A 24,646-nucleotide genomic window follows, 5' to 3' on the forward strand; every position below is an offset into this window, starting at 1 on the left:
TGTCTTTCATGAAAGCTGTTACCTTTTTCAGGGAAGTGGCAGACAGGGAATAACCAAATTGGGTCTTTGAGAATGGGGCTAGCATTAGAATAGACTACTTAAAATGTGTTGTCCCTAAGGCTAATATTTAGTAAGCCTGTTTCATTACTCATACATTTCTGAGCTGGTATCATTCTGTTTGTGTTACACCATGCTAGTTGTAAATACTACTCTTGGCTATAACCAAGAGGTAGAGGAAGACAGTTTGAGTTGTTAAATTATCAAAAGGAAAGAATGGAAAAATTAGAAATTATTAGATATACTTTTTGAATATGCTGTAATACTAAAATCAGGGTTTTTAATGGGGTAATATAAATGAGGATAATGAAGTACATTTCTAATGTAAGAAGATAAGGGCAAATGAAATTTCTGTGGTTAGTTGTTTTTCTCTAGCATGATGTAAAAGAAATGATAGCTTCATATGAGAAGTATAGTGGAGAAAATAGTGATCTTAAACATTTGGAATTTGTGGACCACATTATGGGTCTTCATAGACACCACTGATCCCACATCCATCCCATCCTCTCTTCTCACCTCGTACAAGGTATTAGCCCAGGGCCTTAAACATGCTGAAGTGCTAGGTAAACATTTTATTCTTCAGCAGTGCCCAATTCCATCACTGATGTAGGCAAGCACAAAAAAGTAACCTAAAGTGTTTTTTTTTTGGGGGGAGGGGGGGTCCGGTCGTGGGGCCTGAACTCTGGGCCTGGGCGCTGTCCCTCAGCTCTTCAGCTCAAGGCTAGCGCTCTACCACTTGAGCCACAGCGCCACTTCCGGCTTTTTTCTGTTTGCTTATGTGGTGCTGAGGAATCGAACCCAGGGCCTTGAGCATGCAAGGCAAGCGCTCTACCACTGAGCCACCTTCCTAGCCCCCTAAAGTGTTTTTGTTGTCAGATCAAGCCAAAATTTCTAAAACATTAGAGAAAGCAGTTATTAGTACAATCCTTCACCATATTGATAAGGTACAACATCAAGTTTTTGTCACAAAGGTGATATTTTTATATTTTGAGTTTTTTCTTTTTAGTTCTAAATTAGGTAGGCCCACCTTTCAGTTATAATTTTTGGAATAACTGCAAATATAGCGTGAATTAATGTGTTTTAGACACCAACATATTGCAAGAACTCTTATTAAAAACTAGACATAATAAGTCACTTAGTTGACAAAAGTCTACACTAAACAGAAAAGCTGAATATTTTAGTTTGTGAGATGACAGTAGGTAGATCTATCCTTTTGGTTGAATTTAGCTCTAGAAGATAGTTTTCAGGATTTATGTAGTAATTGAATGTGGCTTTAAGTATAGCTAATAGAACATTAATTCTTATTATGATAAAAAGTACCTCCATGTCCGGGCACCAGTGGCTTATGCCAGTAATCTAGCTCAAGCGGTAGAGCAGTGGCCTCAAGTACAAAAGCTAAAGGATAGCACCTCTTCCCTGAGTTCAAGCTCCAGTACCATCACCAAATAGAATTATATTCACACGCAAGTGATAGGTCCAAGTTATTCACTACAGTCTTATGTCTACTAAAAATACAGCCCTTAAGCAAGGCACTTAAACTCAGAAATGTTTTGCTAACATGACCAATGCTATGGAAAAATTTGGTCAGGAACACATGAGTAATCCTAACCACTTTGGAAGCTATAGCAGGAGGATCTCAAGTTTGAGGCCAGCCTGAATTATGTACAAGATCCTGTCTCAGAAAAAATAGATAAAGCTTTTACTGGAATAGTTATTGTTAACTTTCCTCTGGATGACATAGAAAAGCAGAACTCTATTCTGAAGTTACATGCTGCAGATTAAATTATATTAATTCTTAGTTTTTAATTCTGACTCAAGGAATCTTAGATGTGAGTTTGTTTTTAGATAGTAGAATGCTTCCTTACTTTTTAGTTAGTGTTTTGGCCATACTGATTTCAGTATACCTTTGCCAGCCAAGTTTTAAAAATTGTTATTGGGGGCTGGGAAGGTGGCTCATTGGTAGGGTGCTTGCCTTGCATGCATGAAGCCCTGGGTTCAATTCCTTAGCACCACATAAGCAGAAAAAGCCAGAAGTAGCGCTGTGGCTCAACTGGTAGAGTGCTGACCTTGAGCCGAAGAGCTGAGGGGCAGCGCCCAGGCTCAGCATTCAGGTCCCACAATCAACAAAAACAAAAGAAAATTGTTATTGGGGGCTGGGAATGTGGCTTAGTAGTGGTAGAGTGCTTGCCTGGTATACTTGAAGCCCTGGGTTTGATTCGTCAGTACCACATAAACAGAAAAGGCCGGAAGTGGCGCTGAGGCTCAACTGGCTGGTAGAGCGCTCACCTGGAACTGAATAATTCAGGGACAGCGCCCAGGCTGAGTTTTAAGTCCCATGACCCACAAAAAAAAAAAGAAGAAGAAAAGGAACAGAAGATGTAAGGAAAAAATGCAGAGAGGAATAAGTAGTGGTTAATGTTCTATGGAATGATTACTTTTCTGTGGCAGCTTTTTAAAGTTTTGATATGGAATTAACCTCGGGTTGTCTGGTTAACTGGCCAGTTCTGCTTTTCTGAGATAGGAATGAATGAGTGATGTTAATTTGTATGTTCTTTATTGTTGATAGAAAACTTGTGCTCAAGACGGGCATAGGTAGTTCATGCCTGTAATCCTAGCTACTCAGAGGCTGAGATCTGAAAATCATGGTTCAGAGCCCAGGGAGAAAAGTCTCTAATAAACCACTCAGAAAAAGCTGGAAATGTTGCTGTGGATCAAATCAGAGAGCTAGCCTTGAACCCTTAGAGGCTCAGGGACAGTGCCCAGATCCTGAGTTCAAGCCCCAGGACCAGCAAAAAAAAAGAAAGGAGGAAGGAAGGAAGGGAGGGAGGGAGGGAGAAAGAAGGAAAGAAAGAGGAAGGAAGGAAGGGAAAGAAGGAAGGAAAAGAAAGAGAGAGAAAGAAAGAGAGACAGAGGAGAGAGAGACAGAGAAAGGAAAGGAATGGAAGGAAGGAAGGAGAAAAGAAAACTTGTGCTCAGACATACAAAACATAGAGTACTCATCAAACTTGCCATCTTATTACCATTCTGTTTTAAAGTTTGCTTTATTTTTTCTAATGAGTTATGCTGAATGTGAACCTATTCAAATACCTTGTTATTCAAACTGTGATCGGAAGACCACCAGAGTAGTCATGATCTGGAGGTGGTAGTAGAATGCCAAACTCTTCACTCCTTATCTCAATTTATTTTTGTCAGTCATAGGTCTTGAACTCTTGTCCTGGGTGCTGTCCCTGAGCTCTTCAGCTCAAGACCAGTGCTCTACTACTTTAGCCACAGTGCCACTTCTGGTTTTCTGGTGTTTAATTGGAGATAAGAGTTCATGGACATTCCTGCCTAGGCTGGCTTTGAACGGTGATCCTTAGATCTTAGACTCCTGAGTAGCTAAGATTATAGTCGTGAGCCACTGGAACCAGCCATCTCAATTTTTGATTGAAATAGATACCTTAATAAGATCACTAGGTGATTTGGGTGGGGAGGGCCTTGCATTTGCTAGGCAGGCATTATTCCAATTGAGCTATTCTCCCAGCTCCTTTTTGCATTGGTTATATTTTAGTTATTTTTGTTTATTTTTGTTTTATTTCCATTTTGCCTGGTCTGCAGTCCTATTTGTGCTCTCCAGTGTCACTGGGATGATAGCCACAGCACCCAGCCGTTGGTTGAGATAGAGTCTCAGGAACTTTTTTATGCCCAGGCTAGTTGCTAACCCTGATTCCCCCATTTCCCAAGTATATAGAATTATAGATTTGAGCCACCGTGCCTGGCTATTAATCCCATGATTGTTATGTAGAATTAACTATTACTTTAAAATGAAATGGAAATACCTACTAGAAAGTGCTACTTTCCACTAAAAATCCTGCAGTGTTTGTATATTAACTAGCAGAGTGTATTAATTAGTGATAAATTATGGTGATAGAATTTATTTATTTGCCAGTCCTGGGGCTTGAACTCAGGGCCTAGGCACTGTCACTGAGCTGCTTTTGTTCAAGACTAGCACTCTACCACTTGAGCCACATCACCGCTTTTTCTGTTTATATGGTACTGGGGAATTGAACCCAGGGCTTCATGCATGTTAGGCAAGCATTCTACCACTCAGCCACATTCCCAGCCCAATAGACTATGTTTTAACAGCTAGATAGAAGGGTTTGGCATTCTCTGGGTTTGGGTTGATTTATTTCTACTTTTTGTTTGCTACTTCGAATTCACATCCTTTTTCACATCAGAGCCATTTTTTTCCCCCTAGTCCTGGGGCTTGAACTCAGGGTCCTGTCTCTGAGTCTCTCTGTGCTCAAGGCTAGTGCTCTACCACAGCGCCACTTCCAGCTTTTTCTGAGTAGTTTATTGCAGATGAGTCTCACAGATTTTTCTCCCTGGGCTAGCTTCAAACTATGATCCTCAGATCTCAGCCTCCTGAGTAGATAGGATTACAACCCACTTTTTTTTTTTTGGCTAGTACTACTGGGGCTTGAACTCAGGACCTCAGCACTGTCCCTGAGTTTCTTTTGTTCAAGGCTAGCCACTTGAGCCATAGTACCACTTTTCTGTTTATATGGTTTTTCTGTTTATATGGTACTGTGGAATCAAACCCAGGGCTTCATTCATACTAGGCAAGCATGCTAGTACTAGCCACATTCCCAGCCCTTTTTTTTAAACCAATTAATTGGGGTTTAGTGGCACATAATAATAATCCTAGTACTTACACTTCTGAAACAGAAGGATGTAAGTTCTAAGATAAATTGAACGATACTATGAGACCACCTTTATATATATATATATATATATCCCTATAATTTTTTTTTTTTTGGTTGGTTGGTTATAGGGCTTGAACTCTGGGCCTGGGCGCTGTCCCTCATGTCTTCAGCTCAAGGCAAGCACTCTACCATTTGAGCCACAGTGCTACTTCCAGTTTTCTGGTGGTTTATTGGAGATAAGATTTTCACAGATTTTCCTGCCCAGGCTGACTTTGAATCGTGATCCTCAGATCTCAGCCTCCTGAATGGCTAGGATTACAGGTGTGAGCAACCCACACCTAGCTCCTCACTATAATCTTTACCTAAAACATTTTTTAACATTTATGTATGGCTTATGCCATACTACCATACATTTGTTAATTTTGCCCTAAAGTTTCTCAGTCATTTAATGTCTATTATTTTTTTTCCTTTACTAAATCATAGGCTCCTTGCAAACAGTAGCTAGTATGTTAAATATTACTTTTATTTAATAGTGAATTGTGTGTTCAGTAGGTGCTTATTAAGTACTTAGTAGTTGACCGTATGGTCCACAAGTTATTTTTGTGATAAAAATTTAAGCTTTCCCTTGGCGCAAATTACATAGTCATAAAGAACTACTATGGTGATTTTTAGTTAGTAATCCAGCAGTGTGAAATAAAGATATATAAATGTATCTATCAGCTGATATGGTGCTCAGGATTATTGTTTTGTTTTGTTGTAATGTATGTCTTTTTGGTTTTTAGTTTTTTAGATCAAGGTCTACATTGCCCATGTCGCCCCTAACTCTTTCATACATGGTAGGCACTTCATGCATGCTGAGGCTACCACTAAGCCACATTTCCAGCCCTCAGGATTATTTTGGTTTTGGAGGTTATTATTTAGTTGTGCCTCTGAGTGCGTGTGCATGCACACATTGTGTGTGTGTGTGTGTGTGTGTGTGTGTTGTTTGAACTCCAGCCCTTTCTCTCAACCCCATTCCATGCTCTGCCACTTGAGCCACACTTCTACTTCTTGTTTTTTGCATTGGAGATAAGAATCTCTGATTTGCCTCCCAGGCTGATGTATAGAACTATGATTCTTAGACTTCACAGATTTCAGCCACTTGTGAAGATGTGCTTATAGGCTTGTTTTTGCTTTGTTTTATTTTTATCATTTACTGTTAGTTTGAGTATTAAAAAAAAAAAAACAACCTAAGAGAATCTCTCTCAGCCTGCAAGTACAGCAGATAAAGATGAAGTGAGAGCTTTACATAAGCACTTAGACCTAATTCTTAGTATTTAAAATAATGATGAATGGTAGAAAGTTAAAATTCTTTACTGTTTCAGTGTACTCTTTTTTTTCTGTTACTGGTGATACTTCTAGAGGTTTGAACTCAGATCCTTATGCTTGCTAGGGCAGGTGCTCTACCACTTGAGCCACATCCCCAAACCATTTCCACATATTTTTAACTTTTACTGAGTTTGTTGTTTGGGTATGCTTTCATTAAAATCACATTTGACTTGGGCCTGTATAATTACATTTTTTTTGAAGCTCCATGGAGTCCAATAATTTGCCACATGTATCATTATAGTCTGTTTCCCTGAGGAATAGACTAGAGTGCCCTGATGTACAGCCAGCTACCATGTGCTACACTAGCCATGCCCAGAAAGCCCTTCAGAGTAAAATGCCAATCATCAGAAAGCATTTTTTTAAAGCACCTATCTGTACATGGTTCTATCCTAGGCACTGTACAAAACGAATTAAACAGACATGGCCCCTGCCCCTTGGGAGTTTTCAGTCTAAGATGATGCTGACATGGACAGACATAAAGGATATTGAGACAACTGAACAAACATTGAACAAGAGCATAAAGTAATAACATTATGCACAAGCAAAGGGGTAAGTGCCTTTTGTGGGGATAGTATATAAAGGAAGCCTCTATGGGATATGAACAAAGTGGAGTAGAGAAACTAGTGAACTTGACCAAATTCGGTTAGTTCTCCTTGGCAAACTGGATTTTCATGCCCAAAAGACAGGACATTCTAGACATATATTTATTACCATAGGAAAAGCATATAGTAAGGAAAGAAGTGTATGACTCTAGTGTCAGTGGCTTCAAAAATCTGAGATTCTGGATGGCACTGAAAGTAGAGTTGATGTAACTTAGCCAGTTGGCATCGAGGGTGGGTCTAGGTCAGAATAGTTCATTGTACAGTAGATGAACAAATCTGGAAACTTAAAATAGACTGCAAGCAGTATAGCACCACTTGTTTACGCTTATTACATCAAGTTCTTTAGCACTGTAACGTTTCTCAAGAATTGGTTATAAGTAGTGTGTTAGTGGTACTGAGGCTTAAACTCTGGGCCTTGCCCTAATACAGCAAGCATTCTACTTCTTGAACCATTAGCCTAGTAAGTGTTGAAGATACCTTTGTATCCCAGAAATATACCGAAGAGTTCTAAGAGGGATATAGTTCTAATTAGTATAAGCACAGTATTTTCAGTCATTGATTTCTTAATTCCAAAGTATACCTTTTTTGGTGGGTGGAGGTCCTCTTTTTTTTTCATTTTTGGTGGTGGTACTAGGTTTTGAACTTACAGCTTTGTGCTATACCACTTAAGCCACATCTCCAACCCTTTGTTACTGTTTTGAGACAGTGTCTGTGTTGCCCAGACTGACCTTAAACTCGCTGATTCAAGCAGTCCTCCCACCTCTGCCTCTTTCTTACATACCTGTGAACCACAGATATAGGCCACTGTACCTAAGCTTGTGATATAACCTTTGACATCCATGTATATGTAGACTTGAATTGGTGTTTTGGAGCTGTTTTGTTCTGTGACTTGTTGGTAACTTTCTCCAAAAGTGTTCAGTTCACTTTTATAGTTCGAAACAGGGTCTCACTATATATAGTCAAGGCTGGCTCTTGAACTCAAGATCCTCCTGCTACAGCCTCTCTAACGCTAGGATTATATGTGTCCTCCATTGTGGCTGGCTCAGCTCACTTTCTGATGGCACATAAACTTGAAATGTTAAAATTTGAATTTACTCAGAATATTAGCGTTATTTTACAAATAGCCTCTTTAGCTTCTACAATAGAATTCACAATAGACTTCCTTTTAATTGTAAACTTCTAATATTCTTTAAATTATTACATTTTCAAAAATCTTACTTACAAGATTTCTTTCATTTGTTATCCTTTGTATAAATGCAGTACTATTACAAACACAAGTGGTATGGCCTACAAAGGCTTTAAAAGTTCAGTAATGAGTTAGGCACTAGTGGCTCACACCTGTAATCCTAGCTACTCAGGAGGTTGAGATCTGAAGCTCATGGTTTGAAGCCAGCCTGGGCAGAAAAGTCCATGAGACTCTCATCTCCAATAAACCACCAGAAAAAAAAGGAAGTGGCTCTGTGGCTCAAAATGGTAGAGTGCTAGCCTTGAGCAAAGAAAGCTCAAGAACAGCACCTAGGCCCTGAGTTCAAGCCCCACGACTGCCAAAAAAAGAAGTTCAGTAATGAGGGTTAGGGCGTAGATGTAGTTCAATGGTAGAGTGTCTGTCTAGCTAGCACAGGACTGACTGTAACTCCAGCACTCTCCCCCCCCAAAAAAAAAAACCCACTAAAAATTCAATAATGCCTTTTTAATAAAACATGGAATCTTTTATGCTCTTAGATAATTTATGTAGTATGTTTGTCTTTCATGCTTCTTCCTCTGTTAGAATGCAGAATCTTAAGGGATAGAGTCATACCTTTCTCTACTTCCTTCACTCATTGTATTATAATTTGATAGTATAAAGAATCTAATTAAGCCAGGCATTGGTGACTCTTGCCTGTAATACTAGCTATTCAGGAGGCTGAGATCTGAGGATCACAGTTCAGAGCCTGCCAGGGCAGGAAAGTCCATGAGACTCTTATCTCTAATCAACCACCAGAAAACAGGAAGTGGCACTGTGGCTCAAGTGGTAGAGCACTTGCCTTGAGCTAAAGAGCTGAGGACAGCACCCAGGCCCAGAGTTCAAGCCCCAAGACCAAAAAAAAAAGATTCTAGTAAATTACTTACTAGTTTCTTAAAATTATGGTCCTAAATCCTGAAACAGTTACACCATAACTTTTCTATTAACAAATCGTTTTCTATAAACAAATCGTTTAAATAGGGATACAGGTGGACCCATTGCAACAATGAGATGTACAAGTCATTATGTCGAAAACGAACTTTAAAAAAAAAGAGAGAAGTGAATTAGGGACTATCATCCACAGGATTTCAATGATTCTTCTTAACAAATAACTTAGCTAGATAATCTTTAGCTCTCAGAAATACTACCCTCACCACTCATTTATTCTAATTGTGTGTTTAAAACTAGGCATTTATTCTTCCAAATATTAAACTAAAGAAATGACATTGATCAGATACATCGTTCTTATAAATTGACATGTTGAATTGAAACACTGGGTTTCAAGACTGGTATGGTGTAATCTTAACTACTCAGGATGCTGAGATCAGAAGATCATCAAGTTTCAAAGCCAGCCTTGGCAGGAAAGTGCTTAAGACTCTTATCTCCAAGTAACTACCAAAAACTAAAGCCAGAGTAGAGCTGTGGCTCAAGTGGTAGCATACTAGCCTTGAGAACAAAAGCTCAGGGACAGTGTCCAGGATCAGCACCAAAAAAAAAAAAATTAAAGCTGGGTGTGTTGTCTCAGCCTGTAATCATAACTACTGGGGAGGCTGAAATCTGAAGATTATGATTAAAAGCCACCCTGGGCAGAAAAGTCCAAGAGACTTAACTAGCAAAAAGCCAGAAGTAGCTGGCGCCGCCGATGGCTCACGCCTATAATCCTAGCTACTCAGGAGGCTGAGATCTGAGGATCGAGGTTCAAAGCCAGCCCAGGCAGGAAAGTCTGTGACACTCTTATCTCCAATAAAACCACTACAAACAGGAAATGGCACTGTGGCTCAAGGGGGTAGAATGCTTACCTTGAGCTGAAAAGCTGAGGGACAGCACCCAAGCCCAGAGTTCAAGCCCTACGACAGACCAAAAAAGCCAGGTGTGGCTCAAGTGGTAAAAATGCCAGCCTTGAACAAAAACATTTAGGGACTGTGCCCAATTCAAGCCCCAGTACTGGCAAAAATAAATACTTATACACTAAATGGCTGGGCACCAGTGATCCTGTAATCCTAGCTACTCAGGAGGCTGAGATATGAGGATCATAGTTCAAAGCCAGCCTGGGCACAAAAGTCCCTGTGAGACTCTTATCTCCAGTTAGCCACTCAAAATCTGGATTGGCCCTGTTGCTCAAAGTGGTAAAGCACTAGCCTTGAGTATAAAGAGGCTCAGAGACAACACACCAAGGTCCTGAGTTCAAACCCCATGACCAAGAAAAAATATATATACAGTTACAAATATTAATCTTGTATTAGACTAATATTTGCACAAAGTAAATTTTAAATGAGATAAAAGAAAAATTCTTATCAGAAAAGTTAAAGTTAGATTCTCTAAAATTCACCCTGTGTCATTTTACCAGGCACATGTTTTATAAGGGATGGACAGAAATTTTCCTAAAGAAAATAATAACAGTATTTTTCTCGTACAAGACTTTGCACCCAGTGATTCATGAAGAAAGTTGAGCTTTCCTTCTGTACTTATATGAAAAGAAACTATTCATACGTCTAGCTCATAGATAATAGTAGTAGTTATGCCTTTATTTGAGAATTATATTTTCATTCAACTGTTTGCTTTTATCTTTTAGAAATTAGATTATGCACTCTGTTAGTACATAGTTTCAACTACATAATTTACTCAGGAGAGAATTTTCAGCATCATAGAAGCATAGGATGCATCAATAAACAAAACCAAAAGTACTGTTTTCTCTTGGGTGCTACTTTCTCTGTGAAGAACCATATTTTAGACTTGCATGTTGTTATGTTCCAATAAAGTTATGTATGTAAGCAATCAATTGGGATTGGAGGTGTGGCTCAGTTGATAGAGCAAAAACTCAATCTTAGACCTAAAAAAGAAAACAGCTAAATGGATTTGGCCCATCAAACATACTTTTTCAACTCTTATTCTAATAATGAGTGGAAATAAATAAAGTAGCCAGGCCCCAGTGGCTCACGCCTGTAATCCTAGCTACTCAGGAGGCTGAGATCAGAGGATCACGGTTCAGAGCCAGCCCAGGTAGGAAAGTCCATGAGACTCTTATCTCCAAGTAATTGCCAGAAAACTGGAAGTTACTCTAATGGTAGAGCACTAGCCTTGAGCTGAAGAGTTCAGGGACAGCACCCAGGCCCAGAGTTCAAGCCCTTGACCGACAAAAAAAAAAAAAAAGATAACTACTTAAGGAAAGAAAGAAGTAGATGAAAGTAATCAGGCATGGAGTATCAGGTATTAGTGGTTGGCAGAGTTGGGTATCATTGAAGTCAAGAACAGAACCAGCAAGAGAAACTGAAGTATTAGTGGTAAGATAGAAATGGTAGAAATGGTGATGTTTTGAAAATGCAGAGAAGAATGATAAATGAGGAAGAAAAGGTGTCACATGTTGCTGATAGGCCAAATAAGAGGAAGACTAAAATTAGACCAAAATTAGTTATGTAGAGTTATATAGATATGTGGTTATGTAGATATGTAGAGTTTATTAGTGACCTCTATGTGTGCAGTAAGTTCAAGAGAACTGTAAAATTCTTTTAGGAATTTTCTTACACAGTGAAGAAATGGAAGTAGCAGGAATGGAGAGGAGAGAGAGTGTGTTAGAGTAAAAGGAATAATACCATGTTTGTTTGATGGAAATAAAGAATTAAGAAAGAAAGTCAAGCACCAGTCACTTGTGCCTATAATCCTAGCTGCTCAGGAGGCTGAGATTTGAGAATTGATCTGAGGATCATGGTTCAAAGCCAAGTCCAGGCACGAAAATCTGTGAGACTCTTGTCTCTAACTTCCAAGAAAGCTAGAAGTGGAGCTGTGGCTCAAGTGGTAGAGTACTAACATTGAGAGAGACAGAGACACACAGAGAGAAACAGAGAAAGAGAGAGAAAAGCTCAGGGATACAGCCACTAAAGGAGAGGCCCTTGAGTTCAAACCCTAAGATTGGCACAGAAAAGGTGGGGGGAGGGGTGAATGATGTAGAAAAGTGGGAATTAGTTGCTTAGTCCTTAACCTTGAGTTGATAAGTTAAGATCTGGTCTCCAAGTGAAAAGATGACTTCAGATAAGTAGGAGATTGGAGATAGGTTCTTGGGCTGGAGAGATTTTGTATATATACTCTGTGGCTTCAGTTTCTGATTCAAGAATTACTAATCAAGAATTTAAAAGTTGAAACTGGCCACCAATGGCTCACACCTGTAATCCTAACTATTCAGGAGGCTGAGATCTGAGGATTGCAGTTTGAAGCCAGCTGGGACATAAAAGTCCATGTGAGATTCTTCTATCCAATTAGTAAGAAGCTGGAAATAAAGGTGTGACTTCAATGGTAGAGTGCCAACCTTGAGCAAAAAAGCACAAAGAAGGGGAGAATGCAGTCAAGAATCCAATGTATAACCTATAAATTTTTTTTAAAAAGTGAGAGAGGGATGGGTAAAAATGTTGAAAGGGGTGATCAAGCCAGGCGCTGGTGGCTCACGCCTGTAATCCTAGCTACTCAGGAGGCTGAGATCTGAGGATTGCAGTTCAAAGCCAGCCCAGGCAGGAGAGACCGTGAGACTCCTATCTCCAATAAACCACTAGAAAACCGGAAGTGGCGCTGTAGCTCAAGTGGTAGAGCACTCGCCTTGAGCTGAAGAGCTGAAGGTCAGCGCCCAGGCCCAGAGTTCAAGCCCCACGACCAACAAAAAAAAAAAAAAAAAAAGAAAGGGGTGATCAGATACTACATTCATAAACTGCTTTGTTAAATGGCAACTCCTTTGTACAGCTACATTTAAAAAAGAGCTGGGCACCAGTGGCTCACACCTGTAATCCTGCCTACTCAAGAGGCTGAGATATGAGGATCATGGATCAAAGCCAGCCCAGGCAGGAAAGTTTGTGAGACTCTTTTTTTTTGTTTGGGTTTTTTTTTTTTAACGTATTTTTTTTTGTCTTTTCTTTTTTAGTACTGGAGATTGAACCCAGGACATTGCACTTGCTAGGCAAGCACTTTGCCACTGAGCTACATCCCAGCCCTATGAGACTCTTATCTCCAGTTAACTACCAGAAAACTGGAAGTGGCTCTGTGGCTTAAGTGATAGAACACTGGCCTTGAGTAGAAGAGCTCAGGGACTGCTCTCAGGCCCAGAATTCAAGCCCTACAACTGACCCCCCCCCAAAAAAAAAAAAAAAGCCAAAACCGGAAGTCAAACCCCAAGGCCTGAAAAAAAAAAAAAACTATTTATAGGCTGGGAATGTGGATTAGTGGTAGAGTGTTTGCCTAGCATGCATGAAGCTCTAGGTTCATTCCTCAGTACCACATAAACAGAAGAAGCTATGGCTTAAGTGGTAGAGTGCTATCCTTAAGCAAAAGAAGCTCAGGGACAGTGCCCAGGCCTGACCAAAAACATTTAAGCACACACACACACACACACACAGAGAACTTACAAGTTGAGCCAGGTGCCAGTGATTCCTGCCTGTAATTCTACTCAGCAGGCTGAGATATGGGGATTGCGGTTCAAAGCCAGTTTGGGCAGGAAAGTCCATTAGACTTTTGGGGGGATGCAGGAGGAAAAGGGGGTTTGGTCATGGGGCTTGAACTCTTCAGCTCAAGGCTAGTGCTCTACCACTTGAGCCATAGTGCCACTTCCAGCCTTTTCTGCTTATGTGTTGCTGAGGAATCGAACCAAGGGCCTCATGCATGCAAGGAAAGCACTCTCTGGCCATCTTCCTAACCCATATTTCACCACCATGTTTTTTGTTTTGTTTTGTTTTTGCAATCCTGGGGCTTGAACTCAAGGCCTGGGTACTGTCCCTGAGCCTCTTGGTGCTCAAGGCTAGCACTCAACCACTTGAGCCACAGCGCCACTTCTGGCTTTTTCTGTATATGTGTACTGAGGAATTGAACCCAGGGCTTCATGCATGCTAGACAGGCACTCTACCACTGAGCCACCTTCCCAGCCCCAGGAAACTCTTATCTCCAATTAACCACTAGAAAAACCAGAAGTAGCACTGTGACTCAAGTGATAGAGCGCTTGCTTGCCTTGAGCTGAAAGAGCTGAGGGACAGCGCCCAGGCCCAGAATGCAAGCCCCACAACTAATTAAAAAAAAAAAAAAAGAACTTAAAAGTTGAAATATAAAGGCTTTATGTATACCCATAATCTTGGACATGTAGTTGTAGCATTTAAAGGATCTTTAATTCACTGAATGACTGTATTATACCTTCTACAGGGGAGTTGTAAATTCAACTCAGTAGATGTGTGTATTTTGAGTTAAATCCTGTGGCAAAGACCTCTGTTATCATGTAAGACACTCAAGAAGTGCTGTTATTTGGAAGATACAGTCAATAGGTGCTAAATTAGGTTTATCTTATCTCTCTGGTCCGGAAATATACTTTATCAATGTTTTTAATGTTAGATCTTGAAAATACTAAGTAAATATGTGCATTTAATTCACAGCCCTACAACATCTCCCCTGTCTACTTTACAATGTAGTTTCCTAATACAGTGGCTACTGTTATCATTGCTGACAGCAGTCAATGGGAAATTTGGGTCAGGAACTTTATAAGATGTTTTATTCTTTCCTTTTTTTTTTTTTTTTGCCATGGGGCTTGAACTCTGGGCTTGGGTGCTATCCCTCAGCCCTTCAGCTCAAGGCTAGTATTCTAACCACTTGAGTCCCACAGTGCCATTTCCGGTTTTCTGGTCATTTATTGGAGATAAGAGTCTCACGCCCAGCTTATTCCTACATGTTTACTTGTGTTAACAAAATATGTTAATTTAATTGTACAATAAAAATAATTGGTTTTGGCCAGACAATGGTGGCTCACGCCTGTAATTCTAGCTACTCAGGAAGCTGAGATCTGAGGATCACGGTTCAAAGCCAGCCCAGCCGAAAAGTCCCTATGAGACTCTTACCTCCAATTAACTACTCAAAAACCTAAAGTAGCACTGTGATTCAAGTGGTAGAGCACTAGCCTCAAGTACAAAGAGGCTCAAGGACAATACCCAGGCCCTGAGTTTCAAGCCCCATGACCGAAAAAAAAAAAAGAATTGGTTTTGTATATACCATCCTTTAGCTTTTAAGTCCGTAGCAGGTAGGTAGTGATTTACACATATCTAAAAAATTGTCTAATGATTTGTTTGTAAAGAGTATTCAATACTTAATACATGGTTTTGTATGCCTTAAACTTAGATGTCTAGTTATTTGAATATGCGTTGAAAAAGCCTAATATCTTTTCACTTTTCTGGAAAACTATGAAGCTAAGTTACATTGGGCTCAATGGCAGTTAGTACAATGCCTCCAGAATAGCACATAATAGAATCATAATTTATACATTCAGCTGTTAGAATACCATAAAACTGGCGTCATAATGATAAAAGCTTGATAGAGAATAATATTCAATGGGGCTGGGAAGGTGGCTCAGTGGTAGAGTGTTTGCCTTGCATGCATGAGGTCCTGGGTTCAATTCCTCAGCACCACATAAGCAGGAAAATCTAGAAGTGGTGCTGTAGCTCAATTGGTAGAGTACTACTAGTCTTGAGCTGAAGAGCTGAGGGACAGTGCCCAGGCCCAGAGTTCAGGCCCCACGACCGACAAAAAAAGAGGGAGAGAATAATGTTCAACTAAAAATAGCATGTTGAATATCCAACTAAAATAAATCGACTTTGTGTAACTACAAAAATTAGCCTTGCTTATCTTTATATTCTGTATCAAGTTGCACAATGAGCAAGTCAGAGAAGCAGTATTCTTACCAAGTTCTGCAGAAGTTAAGGGTTGCCAGGAACCTGGTTGAAAAGACCAGTCTAAAATGGCCCTTTCACTCTACAGTAGCCAATAGGATTCAGAAATGGGAGGGGAGAGTAAGAGAATGATTTCCTTTATAAGAAGCAGCAGCATTTGAGGCTCTTAATATAGGTTCAGTAATAAAGATAAATGTTTGAACAGGCCATTTCCTAGAATTTAGGATATAATATTTAGCTATTCATGGAAGTCTATTCAAATCTGAGTTCCCATCAAATTATTCACAACTATTTCTGAAGCATAAAATCATCCAACTTCATAAAAGTATTTTGAATCTTAGAAAAATATGAAACATTTAGAAAAATCAGAAAATATGGAACACATCATTGTTGAAGTGTTTTTTGTCATTTGTTTGTATTGTAGGTCCAGTTGTTTATGTCTTGGATCTTGCAGATAGACTGATCTCAAAAGCTTGTCCATTTGCTGCTGCAGGAATAATGGTTGGCTCTATCTACTGGACAGCTGTGACTTATGGAGCTGTGACAGTGATGCAGGTTCTTTATTTTACTCTTTATTTGCAGATGTGACTTTTGATGTGAAGAGGTATTCGTAAATATTTTGGGCAGTTTTTATTATTTTGAGGAAGTACTACTATTCTCCTAGCTTAACACTAAGAAAGTATATAGCAAGCTAGTTACTGCAAAGTCTTTTTATTCCTTTTCTTCATTTTCCTGGGTTACTCCCTCATCTTCCCTGGTGGTCACTCCTGTTAATTTTATATACATTCTTCCAGACTGATTTTATGAATATACAAGAAAGACTCAAGATGCGCGTGCATACACACATACACGTTTTTTCCCCCCAAAAGGAGGTACAGTATAACTACAACTTTTTTCATAGTAAGTCTTAAATATTTTCACATAAATACATATTTTCTTTTCCATGAATCTAGGTATGAGAAATTTGAGAAGGAACCTTTTCTTGCCTTTTTTTTTTTTTAATTTGTGTTTTCTGTTTTGACATCTCCCCAAGCTTTTTAGTTTAGTTTCTCTTTTCTTGGAGATAGAGTTGTCTTATGTTTTACCCATGGTCTTCAACTTGTATATTCAAGTGATCCTCCTCCTTCAGCCTCCTGAATTACTTGAACTGTAGGGTGAGCCACTGTACCTGACTCTCTACTTGTATTTTTATTATAAAGACAATAACGTCCCCTGCCCTCCCTCTAGTCCAGCACTAAGCCAAATACTTTTTTTTACACTGCAAACATTTTAGTGATTATTGTTGAACATACATTTTTGGAAATTTACTTCAAACTGCAACAAATTAACATTTGTTAACATTTAACATTTCAATAAATGTTAATAATATACAGAGAAAATACAACCAAACATAAAACTTGCTTCAAGTGTGCCTTGCACCTAGACCAGTGTTTCCCCCGCCCTTAATATATCTTTCATTTTTGAGCTGCACACACTTAAGAATTTGATTTTTATAGTATATGAGCCAGATATTTTTTAAACATTCATACATACTTGAAACTATTTCATGTCATAGATACTGTTAATTATTTCTACTTTACTGTATGTCCAGTACCACAAATCAAGAGAAAAGCCTGAGGATTTTTATCTCAATCTGGATTAGAGGCAACCAAAACATTTTATCCTGGATGGTCATAGGTGTATATCACTTTTTCCTTTAGTATGATTATAACTCACATAAATACTGTCTTTTTCTTTTTTGAGGCAGGGTCTCAGTATGTTGCTCAGGCTAGTCTTGAACTCCCAGGTACTTAAGACTGAAGACATAATGCTATTGTGCGCAGAACTTGCACATGTAAAGCATAAACTTCTTACCATTGAACTGTTCTTAGTCACAGAAGTGAGTTTTTATGCCATTTGATTTTTCTTTTTTTTTTCCTTTTGTTCTGTAGTTTGAACTCTGTGCCTTGTGCTTTCTAGGACAGGCTCTCTACCACTTGATTCATGCTCCTAGACCATTTTTTGCTTTAGTCTTTTTTTTTTTTTTTGTCTGTTGTGGGTCCTGAACTCTGGGCCTAGGCACTGTCCTTCAGTTCTTCAGCTCAAAGCTAGCCCTCTATCACTTGAACCACAGCACCACTTCCGTTTTTTTCTGCTTATGTGGTGCTGAGGAATTGAACCCAGGGCCTCATGCATGTAAGGCAAGCACTAAGCCACCTTCCCAGCCCCAACTTCAGTCATTTTTCATGTTTTATGTTTTTTGCCCGGAACTGGCCATGGACCAGGATCCTTGGATCTCTTGGTTCCCAAGTAGCTAAGATTATAGGCATGTACCATCATGGCTGGACCTTTATTATTATTGCTGTTTAAGTATTTGTACAAAAGGATTTCAGTGCAACATGTCAGTTTATAACTACAGTATATCTTGATCTATGTCACCCCTTCTATCATTTTCTCATCTTTCCCAACCCCATCTATACCCTAAAGTTACCTGGTTCCATTTTCATATATGTATATTGAATATTACAACTGTATTTATTCACTCTTCCTCTATTTGTCCTCCCTCCTTGGCCCATCACTATGCACCTGTTGGTTCAGAGAAGTTACACCATTGGAATTCTCCTCTGCATATACCATACTTTAGTCTTTTTGTTTATGAGTATATATGTATATTACCCAGATATGTTTTCATATGTGTTTTTAATTTATACATAACTTTCACATATGAGAGAAAACATATTCCCTTTTATCTCTGAACCTGACAACTTACTTCACCCAACATATTTTTTCCAGGTCCATCCATTTTCATGCAAATGATATATTCTTGCTGATGGATAAGTAAAATTCCATTGTGTGTGTGTGTGTGTATACACCCATATATATGTATATATATGGGTGTGTGTATATATATATATATATATATATGGATGTATGTGTGTGTGCATAGCTATACATTCTACATATATACAATGGAATTTTTAACTTTTTTTTTTTTTTTTGTCAGTTGTGGGGCCTGAACTCTGGGGCCTGGGCACTGTCCCTCCTCTCTTCAGCTCAAGGCTAATACTCCACCACTTGAGCCATAGCACCACTTCTGACTTTTTCTGATTATGTGGTGCTGAGGAATCGAGCCCAGGGCCTCATGCATGCAAGGCAAGCACTCTACCACTGAGCCACCTTCCCAGCCCCTTTTTAACTTTTTGAGACAGAGATTTACTATGTAGCCCTGTCTGGCCCTTTCTTGACTTCCTAAGTGCTAGAATTACAGGCATATGCTACTAAGCCCAAAGTAGAAACTTTTTTGGGGGGTAGGGGGAAGTGGGGATTAGGTACCAGGACTTGAACTCAGCTTCTCCCTCACTTGGCTTGCTTATGGCTGACACTCTACCACATTCAAGCCACACCTCCAGTGTAGTAGCATCTTTTTTTTTTTTTTTTTTTGTCGATCATGGGGCCTGAACTCTGGGCCTAGGCGCTGTCCTTCAGCTCAAGGCTAGCGCTCTATCCCTTGAGCCACAGCGCCACTTCCAGCTCTTTCTGCTTATATGGTGCTGAGGAATCAAACCCAAGGCCTCATGCATGCAAGGCAAGCACTCTACTACTGAGCCACCTTCCCAGCCCCAATAGCATCTTCTTAAAAAGCAATCCTACCACTTGGCTGGCTGTGTTTATATCCTAGAAAGAAGAGCAGAAAAACAGATGTTCTTCTGGGAGACAAATAAGATCTAGCATTATATCCCAATTGTACAGTCCACTCTAACCAAATCAAGTAAGAAGAATAGAAACATAGAAGTAGTCCATGTGAGCCAAGTGTGGTAGCACATATCTGTAATCCCAGGACAGATGAGGTCAGGGATCACAAGTTTGAGGCCAGCCTGTACAACTTAGCGAGACTTGGTCTTTTTTTAAAAAAAATTAATGTAGGCAGACATAAGGCTTTTTTAATTCCAATGTAATATGAAGTAACAAGGATAACAACTTTGCAGCATTTTTTTGTTGTTATTGGGGTTTGGACTCTGGACTTTGTGCTTGCTCACCTCACATGTCCTATCACTTGAGCAATGCCTGCAGTCTGGCTTTTGGCTACTTATTTGGAGGTGAAGTCTCATGGGTTTTTCTGTCCAGGATGGCTTTGAACCACAGTCCTTTTAGTTTCAGCCTCCTGAGTAGCTAGGATTTACAGGTATGAGCCATCAGTGACCAGCCCAGTTTTGTTTTTAAGTTTTTTATTTTTGTGTTCTTTTGAAGTTAAGCATTTCCTTCAAAATGAACTGAGCTCAGACATGCACCATTTCATTAGACGAGGAAGTGATACTAGCAAATGCCATCTATCTTTCCACAGGTTGTAGGCCATAAAGAAGGGCTGGATGTTATGGAAAGAGCCGATCCTTTATTCCTTTTAATTGGACTTCCTACTATTCCTGTCATGCTGATATTAGGCAAGATGATTCGCTGGGAGGACTATGTGCTTAGACTGTGGCGCAAATACTCAAATAAACTACAAATTTTGAACAGTATATTTCCAGGTAGGCCCTGAAATTTGGTTATAAAGGGCAAAGTGCATGTCAAATTGGCCTATAGAAGATTAATACACGTTTTAAAGAAATGTTTTAAGATTTTTTAAAGCTAATCTTAGGTAATGTACTAATAGTGAATTTTTTTTTCTGTAGGAATTGGTTGCCCTGTTCCTCGAATTCCAGCTGAAGCTAATCCTTTAGCAGATCATGTCTCTGCTACCCGAATTTTATGTGGAGCCCTTGTCTTTCCTACTATTGCGACAATAGTTGGTAAACTGATGTTCAGTAGTGTTAACTCTAATTTACAAAGGACAATCTTGGTAAGATGGCTTTAATACCACTGTTTTCAAGTAATATGCAAAAGAGAATGAACTGTATTTTTTTTTAATGTGCAGGGGAACTTTACTCAATAATCAGGGGAGATTTATTTTTCTCTGTTTTATGTGCACTTTTATGGCAGTGATCTGAGCCATACAAATACTCAGCTTGTGATTCCTGTACCTGAAGCTTCTATTTGATCCCACTATTATTCCATCAAGGGAAATAAAAATGGGAGGAATCACTGAAGTAGCTCTCTTTCTAAACTATTCTGTGGGTAATTGCTCTTCTGTAATATGTTATGAATTGTCACACCTACCCTTCTACCAACCGAACTATGGCAGTTTCTGCTTTAGGTTCTGACTGTCTGGTTTAAATCCTAATATAAATAGCCTTGTGAAATGTAAATCAAGTTTCTTGACTTCTCTGTGCCTGGAGACTGAGAATTGTCGCTACTTCATAGTAATTATGAGGGTTATGTAAGATAAATATTGGCACATAATAAGCACTTGTGTTATTTACTGTCATCATTATTTTCCTTTCCCTCCTCTGGTGGCAGTCTGTAGTATATAGTGCTCTGGCAAGGCAACTCTGCTTTCTATATCAGAATGAATCTAGAGTTAAATGGATGGAAGATTACTTAGTAATGGGGAAAGCATCTCTGTCTTCTGTTACTTTGCAGTCCCCATGTCTCCTTTGCTCACTCAATAGAAAAGGTGAATGTTTCACTTGCAAATACCTCAGTTCTGTAAACATCAAAGCCTGTGTCTCTCATGATAAGTAAACTTTTTTTTATTATTTTCTCTAAACCTGCATTGTAACGAGCTGATTTTCTTTTCTTTTAGGGTGGAATTGCTTTTGTTGCCATAAAAGGAGCATTTAAGGTTTACTTCAAACAGCAGCAATATTTACGTCAGGCACACCGCAAAATTCTAAATTATCCAGAGCAGGAAGAAGCATAAAATTGTGACTTCTGGTGGTTCTGCAGTCCTCTTCTCTTTATGAGTCTGTTGTGTTGTTTTGATTCCATCATTAATGCACTAGTGGAGATTTGTGATAAGCTGCTGCTCCTATATTTTTAAGAAATATAATAAAGCACTTAGGGCAGAGGAAATCCTCTCAGTAATCACGGAAGCTAAGAATGATTTGTTTTCATTGTTATGTACTTCTTTTATGGCAGTCATCTGAACCATTATCTTAGCATGGTAAGCCTGAGTTTGTTCATATTTTCTCCAGACCGAAATGTCTACTAAATCAAACTGTATAAATATTAAAAAATGCACATGCTGTTTAATTCTAATGTCTCTTTTGTACATGTTCATGTTTAATGTTTTCTTAGAAACAACAACTCTATGAAGGAATTATGAGGATTTTTCTCTTTTGGCATAATTTGATTATATGCTAAAACAGGAGCATATCTTAATATGTGAAAATATACATTAAATTAGTTATGAATAAGTAACAAGCCAAAAGTATATGTAAACATTCAAATGATTATCTGAACAAATGAGATTTTGTTGTGTTTTCTTTAACTTGGTGATATCCTCCAAAATGTGTAGGGTAAAACTTCACAGGGCTTCCAGATCCCTTTTTCGCTATTAAATTTTATTTATAAAACATTGACATCTCATAGTTCATAATGTAATTTTGACTCGTGTAGTCTTGGTTACTGTGTGTGCGTGTGTGTGTGTGTGTGTGTGTGTGTGTATGTGAGAGAGACAGACAGACAGACACAAGACAGATGGGGAGGATGAGAATCAGGTCCCTCTATGAAATAAAATTTTCTAAAGCCCTATTTATAAAAACTAAAGCTGCCAGATCATAGTGTGAGCAGAGAACAATTTGCAAAAAACAAAAATGAATAAAGCTGTTTGACTCCCCCTTGTACCTTAGTTCAATTCTGCAGGTATCTTTTGATCACTTCCTATTTGCCCAAGAACTATGCAGAGTGATGTGGGTACAGAGGTGAATAGGACACACTTGTTCCTGGCCCTTAAAGTTGTTAGTCTAGTTTCAGCAGAGAGAAAACCAGCAGTAAGAAAACCAAGGTGAGTCCTTGAACTCTTTGCTTCTATATTGGTCAGGGAAAGAGTATGAAAACAATCAGATAAATATTGAAGTAATTCTTTTTGTATATGAAAATCAGTTTATAATAGAAAAACACTAGTAATACCTAAATTTTAATTGCTTATATATTAATGGGGCTAGCACCTTCATAATCATTGTTGACTAGTTTTATCTTCATTTTTCAAAAGCAGTTATTTAAGCCATTTGCATAGAGTGGCCATTTTAATGTTCAGCAATCTGAATGGTCTTTTCATTAATTAAAATTAGATTTTTGGAAAATAGCTCAAAAATTCCCATGGTTTTTTTGTTGTTGTTGTTTGCAATATCTAATGCATGGCAATAGTTAAATGTTTCCCCTCACTGGTAAAAGGCCACTTAAGAGTGTGGCAAATATAGATTGAGCTATGTATGTTAGATTGCAATAATGTATGTTAGTTTTAATAAGTAAAGACCAGTGTTTTTCTACAATATGAATGTCTTAATTTTGAGTTACAAGGTATCTATGTGGATGGCTGTTGAAAAGTCATAGTTGTAATAATTTAGAGAGAAAGGAAAGATTTGACTGAGCAAGCCTTATTAAGAACACCACTACTTGCTACTGTTCATTCTGAAAGGAAATATGAATTCTATGATTATATATAAAAATAACTTAGATTAGCTATAATGGTAAAGTATATTGGCTTTTCTTTAATTTCTGATATGAAAAGATATATTGAATAGACATTTCCTGCACAATTTTGTTACATAGAACAGCTTTTAGGCAGCCTTTATTTATAAAGTTATGCAAGCACACATTTTCCCCATTTACTACTTCAGTGCCCAAGATTGGAGGTAGCTACATGGTTTATTGCATCAGGGCCCTGGAGGGTCAAGGAAACAATTCTAATCTTTTGGGGATGGGGGAGGAGGGTTCTGTGGCTGTAGGGGAGGAACTGCAAGTGCCTGAGGACCAGAGTGACCTCTGGCTCTGCAACTGAACACTTAAATCTAAAGAGCCTTCTCTCAAGAAGTGCCAGTCTTTAAAGGAAGGTAGCCAGCACCACTATGATGCAACAGAAGAACATGAACAACGTCAGTTGGATGGACTGCACTGAAATCCAAGTCAGTATATAATAACTATGGGTGATCTTGGCCAAGTGACTTCTCAGCCACCATTCTCTGCATCTCCTAAATGCAAGTAATGCTTGGAAAACTTTCTAGGATTAACTGATTAAAGGAACAGAGGCACTTTAGATACAAAAAGTAACTCCTAAGGAATAGTAGCTGTTTCATAATTGTATAGTTTGTACTCTAGGAAAAGAGTGAAGAGGTAAAAGGCAGTAGAGGACAAATTAAGGTGATGATTAAGTCTTTGGGGATAGGTGAGTATATTTTTTTTCTGTTTATTTTCATAATGCTTTTCTGTGTTTCTAGAAACTAATGTTTTAAACCTCTTTTATAAAATTTAGTGACTAGTAGAATTCTATTTATTGCAGAAGTTATCTTAATTTAAGTGGCTGAAAGTATTGTTTATTACCTAATTATCAAATGACTACAAAGAACATAACATTAAATTCAGTGACGTAGTCACTGGCTTGCTAATTCTGCTGTAATTTTTTTAAATGTCTTGTTTTTAATATAGCAGATTATCTCAATACTGGCTGGAATAGGTTGAATAAAGAATTTTTATGTTCTCTTAAGTGTACTTTGTCTGTTGAACAACTCCCCAAATTCATTAATTCTGTATGTAACTAACTTTATTATGCTTAGCAAGATTCTGGTGAGATGTATTTATGTAATCTGAATTTTTATATTGTAAAGAAATTTGTCTTAATTCCCAAGACTGTTCTTGGACTCAGTATAATTAGGTAGGCAACAGCAGAATCTGCTAGCATCTCACACCATGGAGTCTTTGTGGGGGAGGGGAGTACTGGATCTTACACTCAGAGCCTTGGGCTCTTCCTCAGCTTTTTTGCTCAAGGCACTTTTTTGCTCAGCCACTTGAATCATGTGTCTGCTTCTGGCTTTTTGCTGGCTAATTATCAATAGAGTCTTGTGGACTCTTCTGCCCAGGCTAGCTTTGAACCATGATCCTTAGATCTCAACCTCCTAAGTAGGATTATGAGCATGAGCTACTGGTGCCCAGCAATGCTTAGAATTCTTGATGTAAGTA

At 38.7% G+C, this 24,646-nt stretch overlaps 1 protein-coding gene across 1 annotated transcript in view; it reads left to right on the forward strand.

Annotated features, from left to right (window-relative positions):
- March5 (membrane-associated ring finger (C3HC4) 5) overlaps nucleotides 1–24,167 on the forward strand; it is a 36,281-nt gene extending 12,114 nt beyond the window's left edge. The window contains exons 3-6 of the mRNA XM_013034373.1: nucleotides 16,038–16,168; nucleotides 19,935–20,118; nucleotides 20,263–20,429; nucleotides 21,273–24,167. Of these exons, the coding sequence (XP_012889827.1) occupies nucleotides 16,038–16,168; nucleotides 19,935–20,118; nucleotides 20,263–20,429; nucleotides 21,273–21,389 (599 nt within the window). The 3' untranslated portion in view covers nucleotides 21,390–24,167. The remainder of the gene's footprint in view (nucleotides 1–16,037; nucleotides 16,169–19,934; nucleotides 20,119–20,262; nucleotides 20,430–21,272) is intronic.
- The last annotated feature ends 479 nt before the right edge of the window (nucleotides 24,168–24,646 follow it).

The sequence above is a fragment of the Dipodomys ordii genome, unplaced genomic scaffold (genome assembly GCF_000151885.1).
Source record: "Dipodomys ordii isolate 6190 unplaced genomic scaffold, Dord_2.0 Scaffold188, whole genome shotgun sequence".
NCBI lineage: Eukaryota > Metazoa > Chordata > Mammalia > Rodentia > Heteromyidae > Dipodomys > Dipodomys ordii.